The sequence below is a fragment of the Martes martes genome, assembly GCF_963455335.1.
Source record: "Martes martes genome assembly, chromosome: 15".
In the NCBI taxonomy this organism is placed as follows: Eukaryota; Metazoa; Chordata; class Mammalia; order Carnivora; family Mustelidae; genus Martes; species Martes martes.
In genome coordinates, this window is record NC_137903.1 from 12,007,180 (window position 1) to 12,025,108 (window position 17,929).

General features: G+C 47.4%; 1 protein-coding gene across 2 annotated transcripts in view; it reads left to right on the forward strand.

Moving 5' to 3' along the window:
- Positions 1-17,929, forward strand: part of SLC30A10 (solute carrier family 30 member 10) — a gene marked incomplete at its 5' end in the record, with an annotated part of 38,361 nt that overhangs the window by 9,961 nt on the left and 10,471 nt on the right. Inside the window, 2 exons of one of the 2 annotated variants that reach the window (XM_080825275.1) lie at positions 12,484-14,861; positions 15,557-15,634. In XM_080825275.1, the coding sequence (XP_080681401.1) occupies positions 14,249-14,861; positions 15,557-15,634 (691 nt within the window). Of the gene's footprint in view, positions 1-12,483; positions 14,862-15,556; positions 15,635-17,929 lie in introns of those variants that run through there. The other variant, XM_080825276.1, reaches the window with a different exon arrangement.

Genomic DNA, 17,929 nt, shown 5'->3' on the forward strand with positions numbered 1-17,929 from the left:
CATAGCTCTGTGAGTGGTTGCTCTCATCACTGCCTTTCACACACTAATCTACCAGAGTGTGTCAGTGCTGGTGTCAGTATTTTACCAGTTTGAAGTGTAGAAGCCTTACCTCCCTTTGTGTCCCATTATCTTCCCCCATTTATTTATTATTATTATTTTTAGAGGAGGGAGGAGAGGCAGAGGGAGAGGGAAAGAGAGAATCTTAAACAGGCTCCACTCCCAGCACAGAACCCAACACAGGGCTCGATCTCATGACCCTGAGATCGTCACCTGAGCTTAACCAACTGAGCTACCCAGACTCCCGTATCTTCCCCCATTTATAGTTGTTACAGTCACACTCGTCCCTAAGACCCTGCTCATCCTTTTTTTAGGCGCCAGTAGAATTTTAATCCTTAACTTGCTTTGGAAACATTCAGTTTCTTTGCTTTTTTAGTTTTCTGGGTGGCTTTCAGCTTCTTCTTTTTGAAGTGTTTCTTTTTCTTAGTACTTCTCACATCTCTGTGGTGCAGCGGCTGGTCACAGTGAGCCCCTCATCTGAGCTGTTAGAGCCTGGCGTTACCTCTGTGAGCCGTTGGCCCTCACACCAGTGTCATCAAACTTTGATCTCACCTTTTTGTCCAGCTGGCAACCATACTCTTCAGTAGATGCACACGGACTGGAGTCGTTGTGCTTTGTCTTTTGTTTTCTTGGTCTATTACCCATTCATTATAAAGGATACAACTTAGGAACAGCCAAATAGAAGAAATACCAGGGCAAGGTGGGAGGAATGCATGACGGGCTTCCATGCCCTCACTGGGCACACCGTTTTCCCAGTCCAACCCAGAAGCTCTTGTTCAACGTCCCCCTCCCTTCTCTCTGTTGTTCAGATAAGATACTTTCTATTATCCTGTCTTCAGGTTTGCAGATTTTTTCCTTTGTCTTTTCCACTCTGCTGTCAAGCTCACTGACTGAGGTTTTTTTTGTTTTGTTTTTTGTTTGTTGTTTATTGTATTTTTCAGTTTTAAAATTTCCATTTAGTTCTTCTCTGTTTGTTGAGACTCTCTATTTTTTCATTTATTTCTAGTATATTTGTGATTGCTTGCTGGAGTATTTTTATGACGGCTACTTTAAAATCCTGTCAGCACCTCTTAACATCTGTGTCACCCAAGCATTGACGTTATTTTTCATTCAAGCAGAGATTTCCCTGGTTTCCCTGGTTTTTGGTATAACGAAATATTTTGGGTTGAGTCCTGGACATTTGGTGTTGTAGGAGACTGTGGATCTTATTTACATTTTTCTGTTTGAGCAGGTCTTCTCTGACACTGTGCTGGGGGAAGGGGTGCTGCTTGTCATTGTAAGATGGGATTATAAGTCCACATTCCCACTTGGCCTCTGTTGGCACCGGGCAGGCATGAGAGGTCAGGCTCCCCATCGGGCCTTCACTGATAACACTTTGGCTAGGAGGAGCAGGGGCACCTTCTACTGAGTTCTTAATATTAGCTATTTTTCAGTTATGTTGTTTTGATCTTCACTCACACTGTCTGTACTTTCCTTTATTCCTGTATATTAAATGCACTTAGTTTATGTCCTATCGTTGTGGTTTCAACATCAGCAACTTTTACATGTCTGATCTTGCTGTTTATTATCTTTAAAATTTTTTGAAAAGATTTATTTATTTTAGAGAGAGAGAGAGCAGAGTGGGAGAGGGGCAAAGGGAGAGAGGGAGAGAGAACCTCAAGCAAACTCCTGCCTGAGCACAGAGCCTGACGAGGGGCTCAGTCTCACGACCCGGAGATCATGACCTGAATTGAAGTGAAGAGTCAGACACTCAACTCACTGAGCCACCCAGGTGCCCCTGCTGTTTAATTATTTCTGCTGCTTCTCTCAAGATGGCTTCCTTTCTCTTGTTTTATGTGTTTCATGATTTTTTTAGCGTGAACTTACTCATGTTCAATGGAACTTTCTCTGAGGGAATTCTTGGAGGAATATTTAAGTACATTCTTCCACACAAGATATGCATTTATTTCTGTCAGGTACTTAAGGGTATGACCAGCTTGTGAGCACATAAAAAAATTCTTTGCTTGAAAGCTGTTTTTGTTGTTCCTATTATCATTACAACATAAGTAACGTACATTTAGACCGCGTTCCCACATGAAGGCCATAGTATAGTTTCAGCTTCCTGTAGGAGAGTTTTTCCTCTTCACCCATAACCAAGGCTGAAACATTGCACTTTCTTTGCTGTCTCCTTTGTGGCAGTGAGTGTTTGTTTGACGGCTTCATTTCACTTCAAAATTTCACCAAGGGATTTCTCTTTGAGGGGACCTCTGAGCCAACGCTCCTCTTTGTATGGATCTAAGTTTTGTCCCTTATGCCGTCCGTGCCTATATGGCTATTAAAATCCAAGACTGGAACCTCTGTCTTTATTGGAAAGATAGCCCTCAGTCAGATCCTGGCTTCAACTCATCTTGTTGGCTTTTGACTTTCGCTTCATTTTTGGCCCCTGAGTGTTTTCTTAATTTCCTGTCACACTTTTTGAAGAGTTCAAAAACTGCACCAGAACCATATAATGGTATCCCAGAGCTAGAGCCCTTAATATAGATAGTCTTAGGTTCTCAGAGCTCAGCACCTAGGACAGCCTGGGCGGCTCAGTCGTGGTTAAGTGTCTGACTCTTGATTTCAGCTCCGGTAGTGATCTGAGGGTCGTGTTGGGCTCCACACACAGCGGGGAGTCTTAGATTCTCTCTCTCCCTCTGCCCCTCCCCGACGCATGCTCACTCTCTCTCTCTCTCTCCTTAAAATAAACATAAAATCCAAAAGAACAAACCAAAAAAACAAAAACAAAAACAAAAAACTCAGCACTTAGAAGAAGCCAGGCCCTCATCACCACTTGCCAGGACTAGCAAGGGACAGGACGGCAGACAGAGGGCGTCCTCTGGTTTTCTGTCTCTGTAATGCCAGCAAGATGGACCCAGACTGGCCAGGGCCTGCACCTGCACCCTTAGCGCCAGTGGTAACAAGAGGTTAATTATGTACCAAGTTTTCCACATCTGGTAAACACACTGCATCCTTTCCCAAAGGGTGACATTTAAAATATTGCTGCCTGCTCACAGAGTTTAGAAATTTGCAGCAACAACGTGCTTGGCTCCATATTTTATTTGTGGCATTTTTCTTTCCCAGTCGGTGTGTGTGCGTGCATGTGTGTGAGTGTGTGTGTGTGTAAGAGAGAGAGAAAGAGAGGAGGGAGCGGAAGGGAGGAGGGAGGAAGGAAGGAACATTTTATTTATTTATTTTTAAAGATTTTATTTATTTGACAGACAGAGATCACAAGCAGGCAGAGAGGCAGGCAGAGGGGGAGGGAAGCAGGCTCCCTGCTGAGCAAAGAGCCAATGCGGGGATCGATCCCAGGACCCTGAGATCATGACCCGAGCCGAAGGCAGCCACCCAGGCGCCCTGGAAGGAACATTTGAAGTTCCATTTCCATCTTGAGCTCCTGTTCCTGGCTCTGTTGACAGTCACTCTCCTGTGGGTGGGCTTTATTCAGTCCCGTACCTCAGGGACAGCTGCCCCTGCCCTTAGCTTCAGAACCACTTAGGCCCGGGAACCCCGCTCCCTGCAGAAGCGTCTCCCGCACTTCACATTTGATTCAGGCCGAGTGTCGGGCTTAGCGATGTCCGAGCTGAAGCCATTCGGACCATGTGCGGGGTCTCCTCCTGCTCCCGCTCCTACTTCATGCTCCCGCAGACACCTGGCTTTCCACAGCTTTGGAATGTTTCAGGCCTTGGGGCTGGGGTGAGCATATCATCCTGCTGAATCTCTTGTTCTGAAGTTTGGGAGGTGCTTTTAGTGTTTTGCTTCCTTTGCGTTCTTTTCTCAGAAACAGTGGAGTTGTCGATGATTTAATGGTTTAATCAAGTTCTTAAAATTGTTCCCTTTCCTTCTCTACCACGCACGAGGCTGGCATTTTTGTTGGACTTTTTTCTTTCCACTTTGTCATTGTTTTTTGGGTCAGACATTTGTTTTTCCCACATGGATATTTTTTTTCTTATCACCGTGAGAAAAGTGAAGTCAGTGTTTTCAGGGTCTGCCAGAAGCAACTGTTGTCCAAACAAATCTCGTCAACTCTCACCTCTTAGAGTTGGATCACCGCATGTGAAAAGCATTTTGCACTTAAAGAAAACATTTAATGCAGGCCTGGACTCAAGCTATCCTATTCTTGCCTCAGTCCCCTTCAGTGTGTCTCATTCTCCCTGAGCCAGTCCTGGAGTCCTAAGTGTCCGTTTCTGGACCTGTGCCCATAGGACACGGGCAAACCCTACATCCACAATAACCGTGTTGATTTGAAGCCCATCTAACAATGCTTTAAATATTCTATGCTAATATTCCTAGGCTTCTCCTCTCAAATAGCTCTGGATTTTGTGGAAGCTTTGTGTAGACGTGCCAGTCTTTACACAGTGGTTCCTTGTTCTGGATGCTGTGCAATGAACCACCACAGATTTAATGGCATAAAACAACAAGCATTTTATGATACTTGGGATTCTGTGGGCCGGAATTTGGAAAGGACCCAGCAGGAACAGCCCATCTGCCGCATGAGGTGTGGGGCCTCAGCTGGGAAGGCTCCGCGGATGCGACGGTGACCTAATGGCAGGTGGCAGCAGCATCATCTATCTGGTTCCTGGGCTGGAAGGTCTCGACGTCTAGTACTGCTGACTGGACCGTGAGCCAGGATGTCTCCGTGTAGCTTGGCTTCCTCACACTGGAGTGGCCTCGGGACATCGTACCTGGTGTCTTGGGTCTCAAACGTGAGTGCTCCATTGGACAAGATAGACGCCTCAATACCTCTTTTGGTCCAACTTCAGATTCTATAGATTACAAACAAGGGACATCATAGAAGGAGTGTCAAGCCCATGGACCCACTTCTTTTTTTTTTTTTTAAAGATTTTATTTGTTATTTATTTATTTGAGAATGAGAGAGAGAGAGAGAGCACGCCTGAGTGAGGGAGAGGAAGAAGCAGACTCCCCACACAGCAGAGAGCCTGATGTGGGACTCCATCCCAGGACCCTGAGATCCTGCCTGAGCTGAATGAAGGCAGACGCCTAACTGACTGAGCACCCAGGCGCCCCTGTGGACCCACTTCTGATGCAAGGAACATCAAAGTCACCCTGTGGAAAAACACATAGAATAGAAGATATGTTGTGCCCATATTTGGAAGAAGCAAGCTGCACAGCCTGCCCTCAGGCTATAACCCTTCCACATACAAAATCCACTCCCCAGGACTCCTGAAGTCTCCTCCCATGGGCCACCGGCTTCCGGCCCAGGCTCTTGGTCATCTCAGTCAGGGCCAGGCCGAATGAGGCTCCTCAGGTGCAGTTCCGTGAGTGTCTTCCCCTCGGTCTGAAGATCTGTGAACTAGAGACGCAAACGCCCTGCTCTCCGCACACCCAACATACAATTGTGTGTGTGGCGGGGGGGGGGGTGGTTTGTAGGACAGACTTCGCAGAGCTGCCGTGTCCCGCAGTTGCTTTTACTTCAGACAATACTCACAGCTTTAGAAGGATGACTTTTAATATTTCCCTGGAGCTGATTCTCTCTGGTGATGGTGGAAGCATTCCAGAGCCCAGTCGGCTCCCTGAAATCTCGACTTTCTGCCTCTGAACTGAAGGACGTCTTTGGTTCCCAGTCCCTAGTCTGATGTGATCTAACCCCCCGCTTAAGAACATTTAGAGATGTGTGCATTTCCTTTTCTTTTTTTCGTGTCTGTCTCTCTTCAGGAGAACACCCTTCCTCTGGTGCGATCTTCTTTCTGAGAGCAAATTTCTCTCCCTCTCCCTTTCTACCCAGTAAGACTGAAGTACGGAGTAAAACCAGTCTTAAAACTCATGCTCACCAGGGGCGCCTGGGTGGCTCAGTGGGTTAAGGCTCTGCCCTTGGCTCAGGTCATGATCTCGGGGTCCTGGGATCAAGCCCTGCATTGGGCTCTCTGTTCGGCGGGGAACCTGCTTCCCTTCCTCTCTCTCTCTGCCTACTTGTAATCTCTGTCTGTCAAATAAATAAATTTTAAAAATCTAAAAAAAAAAAAGCTATAATATGTTAAAAAAACAACAACAACAAAAACTCATGCTCATGAGGGCCTTTAAAAAAATCCCTGCCTCGATGACAAGAGCCGTTTTTTCTGTGAGGCAGGAAGCTGCTGTGACTCGTCAAGGTTCACACAGGAGTCTTCACCCCTCACAGCACCCACTCTGGGCCCGCCAGGAGCCTCAGCCCCCACGTGCTACTTTGGCCTGCAGAGTCTTAGCCTAATCCTTCTCCAGGCTCCTGGCAACTCACCAGGATGGTAGGGCTTTAGGGACTAATAAATCCTACCCCTTTCTTACTCTCCTAGGTTTGGAAACAATTGCTAGATAAGATACAGATGGCGTTTGAACATAATGCCAACTTTACTGTAGGTATGACATAGCCCGGGATAGGACTTAGATGTGGAACAGCAGAGAGCTTGTTAAGAATTCGTCTGGCACATCTGGAAAAGAAAGGTGAGAAGAGGTCAGCTGCGCATGCTCCCCGCTTTCCCCCACACCTAGCAACTGTAGTAGTTACCCTGCTTCTGAGAAAAGCTGCAGAAGCGGAAGCATAAAAAGAGGTGAGGAGTGTTGTTGTCCCCCCCGCCCCCCACGCCCACCCCAGGTGTCCCTGGGGAAACACAAAGCTTGGGGAATGGAGAGTCTCCTTAACACAAACAAAAAGCTGTGAGCTCCAATGTGAGCCATGTGCGTTCATTCCCTTCGTCCCTCCTTCCGTCTCTTCCTCCCGCCCTCTTTCTTTTATTTTTTGTCTGTTCCTTCTTTTATCTCCCGTCATCCTGCAGGCTGCTCAGGGGGTGAGTGTCAAGGAAGTCTCCCTGAAGAAGTGTCTTTCGAGACCAAAGGCATGGGGAGGAGGAGTTGAGTGGGGTAGAGAAGGTTCCAGAAGGTGGGAAGAGCATAAGCCGTGTCCTGGAGAATGGGCAGGGTGAGAGATAACCAGAGGGATGAGCTTGGAGAGAGAGGAGTAGGGGGCCTAAGACTGAGTCCTGGGACACACCGACATTTAGAAATGAAGGGGAGGGGGAGGAACTGTCCACGAGATATATGGAAAACCAGGAGGGTACATTAGTCGGTGGTCAAGTGGAGAGAGTCTTCAAAAAGGAAAACCAGGTTTTCAGGAACAAATGTTGCTGAGAATTCCAAAACGAGCGTAGAAAAGCAGATCCCAGCATGAGGAGGTCATGAGTAACTTTCCCAAAGCCTTGTCCGTGGTGTGGTGGAAGTGGAGGTGGCATTGGGTGGGTGACAGAGAGACCGGAACTTGAGGAAGTCAAGGCTGTGTGGGACAGTGTTTTCTGGAGTTTTTCTTTTGGAGGGAGCACAAAAATGGAGCAGGAACAAGTTCTCCAGCATTGGTGAGGAAGCAAAGTAAGGAAAGGTCCTATTTCGTCGGCCATTTCATTTTTCTAATTATTAAATTTATATTTCTCATGAGTCATGAATGTGGGGAAGAGGAGAAAACCACTCTCAGCAACTGAAGTAGGTGCGGTTTCTCGGTCAGCTATGGACCAGCGGTGTCTGGCTGCAAGTGACGAAAACCCTCCTTACGCTTGCTTCAGCAAAAAGGGAACTTTCATTGGTTCACAGAATTAACTTGGGACCAGAGACTGAAATTCCATCAGAGATTCTCTTTCACTGTCTCTCTTCTCTTCCTGCTTCCTTCCCTATTGCAGAATGAAGGGTTTGGGGAAGAAAGCAAGGGGAGACGTAACGGTTAGGGGCTCTGGGTCACCTCCTCACTGCTTTAGTGACCAAACAAGAAAGGGAACCTCTCTCTCTCTGTGATATATTTTGGAAACTTCCAGATAAGGACTCTGGCCCATGTTGGGTCAGGTGGCCATCCTTTGACTCAAGCATTGTGGCCAGGGGCTGAGGAACTATGTTTGGCTCAATCTTGACTATACGCCCATGTCTGTGTCCAACGGGACAAGATGTCTTACCGGAAGGAAGCAGGGATGGGTTCCAGGCAGCCGAAAACCTTGGCTGAACCGTTTACATTAGCGGTGGTTACCAATAACCGTGCTCGCTTTCTATAGTTCATGTTAATTGCGTCTTCTTCGTGGCAACAACAGCAATGCCTTTTATTTGTGTATTTCTACCTTCATTGTCTTATTTGATGTTGAAAACATCGACGTGCACTGAGTAGTATGAGGTTCTTATTTGCATTCTACAGATTAGGAAACCAAGGCTCAGAAATTAAGTGACTGGTCTAAGTTGTGAGTAATTTAGCGCCGGAGGTCAAGAATCTTCGTTTTCCAGATCTCATGTTCATACTTAACACAGCTTCTCATTTTGTGACGGCAATAAAATTAGGTTTCTCAGTCCAGTCACCTGATTCTCTCTGCTCTTCTGCTGCAGAAGAGAGACTCATGATGGACGAGGAAGTATAGTAAGGATAGCTGAGAAGTTTGGAGTTTTAGATATGTAAAACAGTCATTTTAAGTGTTTTTGTATCCTCAAAATATCTCATTAATCAATATTTTGATTCATAATTCATTTTATTAATCAACAGCTAATTAGTTCTAAGCCAAATAGATTATCTGAACCAAGGGGAAATAGACGATCTTTTAAAAAATAGGATAATCTAAAGATGTGAATGCCCCATTATTACTTATCAGAAGTCAACGGTGCTTCTGGGAATGGTGACAGCCAGACGATCAAGAAAGGAGCCACCCTTTGTCAGCTGTTTATTATGACAGTACGATGCAGGCTCTCCACGAGGCTATCTCCTTTGACTCTCATACCACTGTGTGAGAAGATGACATCTCTACCTCCAGATCATAAATGAAAATACAGACCTCAGAGAAGTTAAGGGATTTGTCCAGTTGTTAATAATGGATAGAGCCAAGATCGTATCCTAGATTTGAGTGGCTCGAAAATGTATGTCTTTCTACTACATCACCTTGACTGTTGAATCAGTGCATTTGGCAGATAAAGGTAAAGGTATTTATTTATAGGTTTTATTTTAACCCATGCACAATTATTCCCACAATTTCTTGGGCGAAAGGACTCTCTCATTTTCATATACAGTAGTCGCATTCCAGGGTACATTCCAGGACCCTCCATGAATGTCTGAAACCACAGAGAGTACCAAACCCTATATATACCATGTTTTTTCCTATACATACATATCTGTGATAAAGTCTAATTTATGAATTGGACACAGTAAGAGATAACCAATAATAAAATAGAATAATTATAAAAATGAACTGGTATAAAAATTATGTGAATGTGGTCACTCTCAAGATATCTCACTGTGTGTACCTCCCCTTCTTGTGATGATGCAAGATGATAAGATAGGACGAGGCTGGTGGATGACGTAGGCATCGTGACGTCATGCTGGGCGCCTATTGACCTTCTGCGGTTATACGAGGAGGCTCACCTTCCAGATCACATCTGACTGTGGGGACTAAAACTTCAGACAGTGCAACTGTAGGAGAGGGCTCGAGGGAACGAATGCAGTCTGAATACGAAGGTGAATCTAGCGGTGAAGAAATCTGCTGTTTACGCGGGAATGTTTCCGATGGCATTCAGTAACACCTGTAAAAGCTTTTTGTAAATTATTAAGTGACACGAGACTTAATTTATAGCTAAATAGCTCAAACTATTACTGGATTTAGAATCAATATTGGAGAGGGGGGCGTTTCTCCCCTGTTTCTTGCACCTCTGTTTTTGGTTTGGTTTTTTGCTTCCATTTGAATTGGAAATGGTCCCAAAGCTGACTTTTTCCCCTTCTATTCACCAAGCAGGAGGAGTCACACCCAAATGTTGTCAGTAAGTGACAAGTTTTGGATGAAGTTTTTCTTGAATTCCCAGTTCTGCCTCTGATCCTTTCCTCTTTCCTCCCAATAGCCATGTCCCTTTCCACTTGCTTGCTCTCACTTACCCCCCCCCCCACAAATGTCATGCATAGCGCTTCCCGGTGAGGATCTTGGCATGCCCTTGGGGTCTGCAGACGGTGAGAAGCACACAGACCAGAGGTGCCGTGCCCACAGAGACTAGCCGACCCCAAATAACCTGGCAATGTTATTGCCAAATATATCAGATAGCCCAATCTCATCATCCCCAGTGGGATATACAAATCACGGCCATTTGTTCATACCTGTGCACTCAGCAGTTGGTAACTTGATTTCTATACTTTGTCGTAGTCCATTCAGGCTCTAACAAAATACCACAACCTGGGTAGTTAAGAAAAAATAGAAATCGGTTAACACTCACTGAACCCTTCTTAGAAGCCGGGCACTCCACTAAGCAATTTACATGCATTTTCTCATTTAAGCCTCGTGACAACCCATGAGATAGATACTATTATTATCCTTAGTTCACACACACCAATAAAAAGAAGGTTTTAAGGAACTCGCCCCAGGTCACGCAAGTAAGTAGCAGAGCTGGGATTTGGTCCTAAGTCTGTCTGACCCCAAAGGTCAAATTATTAACTGTTACCCTCCTCAACCTTTTAAGTTTTCTTAAATGAGTGCAAAATTAAAATTATCTAGAGTCTATTTTTTTTTCAATAAGAAAGTTGTATTCGTTGATGGTGTGATGAGGTTTCCATTTGACCACTGCCTAGTGCTAGTACCAGATACACCACTTTTATATAAGAAAGTGGCATTTTGGAGAAGCCATGGAGGGGCCACTTGGCAGGATGATGGGCGGAGCTCTAAATTCATGTAGGACCCCCTCCTTCTAGGTGGGCTGCAACTCACATCATTGCTGAGCATTTCTCCCTGAACAGCCCATTCAAAGTGGAGTTGACCACGACCTACTTCTTATCTTCTTTACACCTCCTTCCTCTATCATTAAAAAAAAGTGTGGGCAAGAGATCCTATAAAGGATCTCGTGAATTTAATGTATTCTCAAAACTTTCAAGGACAAGGTGCATACTTTTGGGTATAGAAAGGGTCCGTGTTACAAAGTGTTACAAATACACACATTATATAAATTCACCAACAAGGAGCAGACGTGTAAGGGAGAGTCCTCTGGACAAGCACTTTCCTTTTAGGAAGTCCTCACGTAGTACCATGCTCTGTGGGCTTGGAGCTGGGCTAGTAGTGAGAAGTATCCGGCTTCTGATGATGTATTTAAAATCTGGAGGCAGGAGCTATGGGGAGAAAGAGCTACAGCCTCTTTGCAATAATGGCTTGGTGCCTTCGATGAGATGTCCACTCTCTTCCTTGAAGGGAACATCATCTCTGGTCAACTAAAACAAAAAAAACGAAAACAAAACCAGCTACTTTTTCAATTTCTTAAAAAAAAAAAAAAGGTTGGTTAGTTTCTGGGTCAATACCAGTGTAGGAAGAACTTTTAATGCTTTAATCTCTACTTTATAAACTGTAGCACATCAAGTTCTATGCCAATAAAAGGTGAACTTAAAAAAACCTTTCATTAGTTTAGGAGTATTAGGAGTGTCGACTTAGGAGTGATCAACTTAGGAGTGATCGACTTAGGAGTGATCAACTTAGCATAACGTGGGGGCGAAGAAGGTCCACTCTGGAATGTGACGCCTGGATCGGATCTTCATTGTATCACTTACGTATTGTGTGATCTTGGGTGAGTTCCTTACAGTCTCTGGGGTCCAGGTCTTCACCTTTATGAGTCAGCTCTGGGGATGAAACGAGATGATGCCTATAAAGTACTCAGCCCAGGGCTGGGCTGTCAAAGCCCAATAAACAGAAGCTGTTGAACCCTCATCATCTACAAGAATGTGTAGGAGGCAGTCTAAATTTTTGTCAATGAACTTAGATTATAAAGATCCTCTCTCTATATATATAAACTATATACAGCTCTCTCTCCCTCTAATTATATTTAGCTAGTCAACACATTTCTCTTGAGCACATTTTGTTGACACCCTCCTCCTATCTTGAAGTCAGGAACCAGGCCCTGGGCAGGGCCCCTCACACACAGCTCCCTCCTCTGCCTCCCCAGCAGCCGGCCAGCTTTCCAGTTCCATCAACTACCTTCCCGGGGCAGTGACATAATTCTTGTTATCTGCCTTCCGTTAGGAGGATGACTGGGTAACAGGCACACGTGATAGATTTCTGCTGACCTGGAGTTTTTCTTTCAGTTGTGAATGACACAGAAATGCAGTCAGCAGGGACTGAGCTCTGTCAAGTGATTTCCACCAGCCCCTGTCTCGTCTCGACTACATTGCCTGCTGTCCTACGTTACGCGTTGCAGAGCCTTTATAGTTTGAAGACAGGATAAGCCAGGAACTGGGGTAGCTTTCTCTGCAACTGAGTGTGACATCTGTGGTTCAAGAGTAATTCTGGTACACATGTGCCATCATGCTAGTGTTAATATAAACATGCTGATGATAACGGGTGGCCCTCTGGCCCACTTTGCCCTCCCCTCCTCCTCCTGCCTGGTCTCTTCCTCCTCATCCCATACCTACTTTTTCTTCCTTTTTTTTTTTTTTTTAACCCACTTAATCCCCACAAACATATGAGGAGACACTATTACTATTCCCTTTATAGAGGAATGAAATCCAGACCAGACCACTAAGGAACTTGTCCAAGACCAAAAGGCTCAAAGCTTTCATTTGCCTATCAATATCTCTTCATTTCTTTTAAGTTATTGACCATTTTAGTACTCGTGTTTAGAGATACTTGAAATGATCAGTTTTCTCAAGTTCTCGGTGTCAGGATATTTTCCTGGAGGCGGGGAGGGAATGCGTAATGGGCTCCTTGAGTTTTGATACTCATCTTGTGGAAGGTGGGACCTTCAGGTCAAGGACATTTTAGCATGCTTGTTAGGGTCCCTTAGTGCTAGAAGACAAGATCATGATTTATAAGGCTAAGACAATGAGTGGGGGGGGAGAATCAGCATGCTACTAATCCATGCAGTTATTTCCAAGCCCAAAACCACATGTGTTTCAGGAATGGTTAAAGTTCAGGGGTTAGGGACAGGAGGTGGGGAATAGAGATCACCAGACTGCACAGATCCTTTTTGGGAATAAGGACAGAATATCAAACAAAAACGAACCAAGAAAGAAAATTGCAAAGGCTCCCCCACCCCCTTCCCTGAACACACAACAGCAAACACCATTCCTTTTTCAAGGATTCCAGGGCTCGGCCTCTCCCAGAGTCCTGGGGACAGTTCTCTTCTGGATAACTTTTACTTGGAACAGAGCCTGTTGTCAACAGGAAAGGCTCTGTTTGGAATAAACCTTCATGGAGGTCAGTCGATTGAACTTTGAGTATCAGGTCATGCTGTGAGGGACACAGGGGGTCGAAGAGAATATTCTCTGCCATGGAAAAATGAGACAAGGACAGAGAGGAGGCCTGTCCCGAGGTCTTTGGTGGTCAAGGGACTTGCGTCCACTCCCGGGAAACTGATTTCTGAGTGTTGGGTGGGAGGGCCACGCTTCCGAAAAGTGTGTATGGTTTGTGCTCCCCTCCAGGGCTGTCTGCAGCTCACCTGGGGAGGGAGGCCTTGTGCGTGAAGGCGCTGGGAGAAGAGAATGGGGGACAAGGACGACATCGTGCCCTGACGGGGGTGACGGAAACGATAATGCGCTCCTCGCGCCAAGGCTACGCGCAAGGAGAGCGGATAAAACAGCGAGACCACGGGCCCTCGTGGAGTGGGAAGGCGGAGGGCTCAGCTCCAACTTCACGGAACGCAAAGCAGGAAGCACCCTGAAGGCTGGGCAGGGTTGGCCGGGGCCTCCCGGGGTTAATGTGGAATCTATAATGCCAACAGCGTCCGGGCACGTACGTGAAGGCGTCCGCGTCCACCGCGGCGAGCACGCCCCACAGCAGTCAAGGTCCTGATCGCCAGGAGTCAACAGGGCGCGGGGAGGGGAGAGGTGGGGAAGCGGGGTCGGGGTGGGCGGGTGAATCCCCCCCCGCCCAAGCCTCAGGGTGTCGGGGAGGAGGGCGCTCCAGACACGCCCCCTGTCCCCAGGAGCCCCCCCCTCGGCCCGGCGCTGTCCTAGAAGGCCAGACATTGGCCCGTGGCCACCTGCCAAGTGGGGCCGGCAGCCGGGACCGGGGGAAAGGGCCTCGGCGGCGGCCCGAGAGCCCTCAGAGCCTGCCGCCGCGGCCACTCCCTTAGACTCTGGACGTGCGGGGACCGGGGGCGCTCTGCCTCCGCCTTATAAGAAGCCCGGCGCGGGGCCCGCAGCGAGGCCGGAGGCGGGCACGGGGCTCGGGCCGCGCAGGGGCGCCCCCACCGGCGCCGGCTCGGCGACATGGGCCGCTACTCGGGCAAGACGTGCCGGCTGCTCTTCATGCTGGTGCTCACCGTCGCCTTCTTCGTGGCCGAGCTGGTCTCGGGCTACGTGGGCAACTCCATCGCGCTGCTGTCCGACTCCTTCAACATGCTGTCCGACCTGATCTCGCTGTGCGTGGGGCTGGGCGCCGGCTACGTGGCGCGGCGACCCCGCGGGGGCCTGGGGGCCACCTACGGCTACGCGCGCGCCGAGGTGCTGGGCGCGCTGAGCAACGCCGTCTTCCTCACGGCGCTCTGCTTCACCATCGCCGTGGAGGCCGTGCTGCGCCTGGCGCGGCCCGAGCGCATCGACGACCCCGGGCTGGTGCTCGTCGTGGGCGCGCTGGGGCTGGCCGTCAACGTGCTGGGGCTGCTCATCTTCCAGGACTGCGCCGCCTGGCTCGCCTGCTGGGGCCCCCGCCGCCGCCCGCCGCCGCCGCCGCCGCCGCCGCGCGAGCAGCCCCAGCCGCCCGCCCAGGGCCGCGCCCCGCGCGCCATCGGGGGCCCCCGCCGGCCCTCGGCCGCCGCCCGCGGCGTGGCGGCCGCTGCGAGGGAGGACGAGCAGGGGGCGACGGTGTTCTCCAACGTAGCAGGTGCCTTTCGGTTGCATCCTCCGGACCTCGCTCTGCCTTTCCCTCCTCCCGCCCGTCCCTTCCTCCGCATCCACGCCCTCTTTTCCTTCCGGGCTGTGGCTGCTGCGGCTGCTTCTATTTTGTTAAAAAAAAAAAAAAAAAAAAAAAAAAAAAATCCACGTCCTCTGTAGCTCGGCTTTAATTCTCCGCTCCTAATTTACTGTATTCCCCACAGTGTCTCTGGTTTTCTCCTGGATCTTCAGGCCTCTTCCCCCACTTCCCTTCCTCTTATTCTGTCTGCTTCAGAGCCTTGATTTTCTTAAATACAATCATTATTGGGCAACAGATAGCATCCCCCACCCCTTGCCCCTTCATGAGATACTGTCTGAACGTTGTTTTCTCCTTCCCGCCTCGCCCACCCTTCTGTCCTCCTGGGAGTTATGGGTTTGGAGATGGGTTTGGAGATGGGGTGGGATTCCACTTGCCTCTGTTTTTTGTTTTTTAAACTTAAACGGAAGTGTGAATGAAATCCAGAGGTGGGTCACGAGGCTTATGTAAAGGCCTCAATGTACTATTCTGGGTTGTGTGTGTGGAGAGGTAGGGGGGGTTCTGATGAGCTAGTAGGAGTTTAAGATAACAAAACCTTTTCTTGAGTCCATTGGTTCTTTTTGTTTGTAGAACTTATACACAACACAAGGTTTCTTCTTTGAATGCAGGTGATTCTCTGAACACCCAGAATGAACCAGAAGAGACTATGAAAAAGGAGAAAAAATCCGAAGCCCTGAATATCAGAGGTAGGATTGACTTTGGGTGGATTTGAAACCCTTGTCTGTAATGCATATGGGCTGTGCTGTACTCTGCATTTCTGTTTGCCTTTTAATAAGGTGTGTTAGAAAGTAGGCCAGTTGCACTAATAGACTATGACCCTAGTCTCTTGCCTAATGGTTACATTGATTCTGAGCGACACACTAGCTGCTAATGATTTATCCTTGCTCTGCTTAGAGCTAGGCTCATGCTCCCTGTTCCAGAGACTCGTAGATCAGGAGTAACATGTTATTACTTTACTCAATTTTCCCCACTCGTGGGTATGGCTAATGCAAATGAGGTCTATTTTAATTGAATGTAATTTTGATGAAGCTGAGAAGGGAGTTGCTGGCTGCTGTCGATCGTGGCACTGCTGATTGACCCTCACGCCTCACTTATTTCTGCCAGGAATCTGCAGCTGGGGTGCGTCTCTTGGCTCTCTTGAATCTCTACTTCCAGGCCCAAAGCGGAGGGTTCTGATGAGGCACGTGGAAGGCACGTTACTAGCATTCTCCCTGCCATGTGCTCAAGGTCACAAGCACGGGGCAAAGGTTAGCCCAGGGAGTTCGGAGGTGCATTTCTCACCAGATACCAACACTGTATCCAGCACCTCTCTCTTCCAACTTCTTGGGCAGAGACTTTGCTTCGGAGTGATTCCAGAAGGGTCAGTCCCCCATCTCAACTTGGAGGATTTCAGCAAAGATTATTTAACCCTTTACTTTCAGATGATTTGGGGGAAGCCTGTGATAGGGCTTGAATGGAAATAATATAAAGAAAAAGTAATTATCTGGGAGACATTATCATTTTTGAGAGTCTCCCATCTGTTTTACAAAGTGATACCTGGTCTGCATCTATAGGGAAAGTCAGGAAAAAAAACGACAATGACAACCACCATGCATGAGCTCCTAAAAATTTCTACGTGAGTCACTTTTTAAAACTTGAACTGCAGTAGGAGAATTTCTGAAGTGCTGGCTGGTGAATCTTTTTTGGAAAGAGAGAATCTGTATTGAAAAACCATTATCCTTTGTCTTTCTTTGGGTTCAGTTAAAAAATATATATGTATATATAATATATACTACACATATTTTGATATCAAATACATACTATATATTATATGTATCACAGATTTTTCCACAGCACTTTAATTTTTCAAGGCACGTTCTGTTAATTATTCATTCTCATGCTGCAGAGAAGGAGAACAGGTAAGCGAAAAGATGCTAAGAGGACTTAATAGTGGGACCAGTAGATATTGTGACCTTGTTCGGGAAGCATGATATATGAACCTGCAGCATGATCGTGAAACTTGTACAATCTGGCCAATCTTTAGTCTAAAGTCGGAGCTCCTAGGTGGAACAATGCCAGGGGTAAAGCCTTGCTGTATCTGGCTCAGCCCTGAGCTCCACTGACCAGTGTGTTCTGTAGCTTCCGACAGAGGTGAATAATGCAGCGGCTAAAAGATTGGGATTTGTGCTCAAGATGCCTGGGTTTGAGGTCTTGGCTCTACCATTTAAGACACTGACTTTGGGCAAGTTTTTGGACTTCTCTACGCCTCCAATTCCTTCATCTTTTAAATAGTATCTACTTGAGGGGGTGGCTGTTAGATAAAGCATGTCAAGTTCTTGGGCAATGCAGAGGGAAAATGTGCTTTTGTGCCAGGCACCCTGCGGGCACAAGTCACTTGCATTTGTAAGAATCTCACCAGGTGGGAGCTGTTGTCTCTTGGGTAGTGAGTAAAATTGCTGGGCTCAGCCCCACTGTGTAAGTGAGGGTGAAAGCTCCTGGCCCTGCTGTGGCTCCCAGGAGCCTCTCCATCTTTCAGGCCAAATGGGAGGCTGGCCTCCCCTTAGGTCTTGTGTCCTCATCTTGGATCCATGATTCAGAGAAGGTGCACAGAATGTTACAGCAGAAAAGGACTTAGTGGGAATGAACTTCACGCCCCCTCGTTTTGCAGATAAGGAAGCAGGGTCCTGAGAGTCTGGTGACTTCCCAAGTCACCCAGGCAACCGCAGAAGCAGGGCTGGGCTCCTGGGCTCCTTTGCATTTCCATCTCTTCCTAGTCTTGCACACTGCCTGTACACTCCATGCAGAATGGCTTGCTTCTCCAGTGTAGACAGTCCACTGAGTGGTTACACTTTTGACCTTTAAGCCACTGTTTGAGAAAGCAGGACTATCCCCCCCAGATCTGCAGGGGAGCAAATGACTGGCGGGGATTCTTGTGAACAAAAATCATTTCTGGATATACATTGGTGTTTCTCTTATTTCAGTGGAATAAAACAAATGCCTTC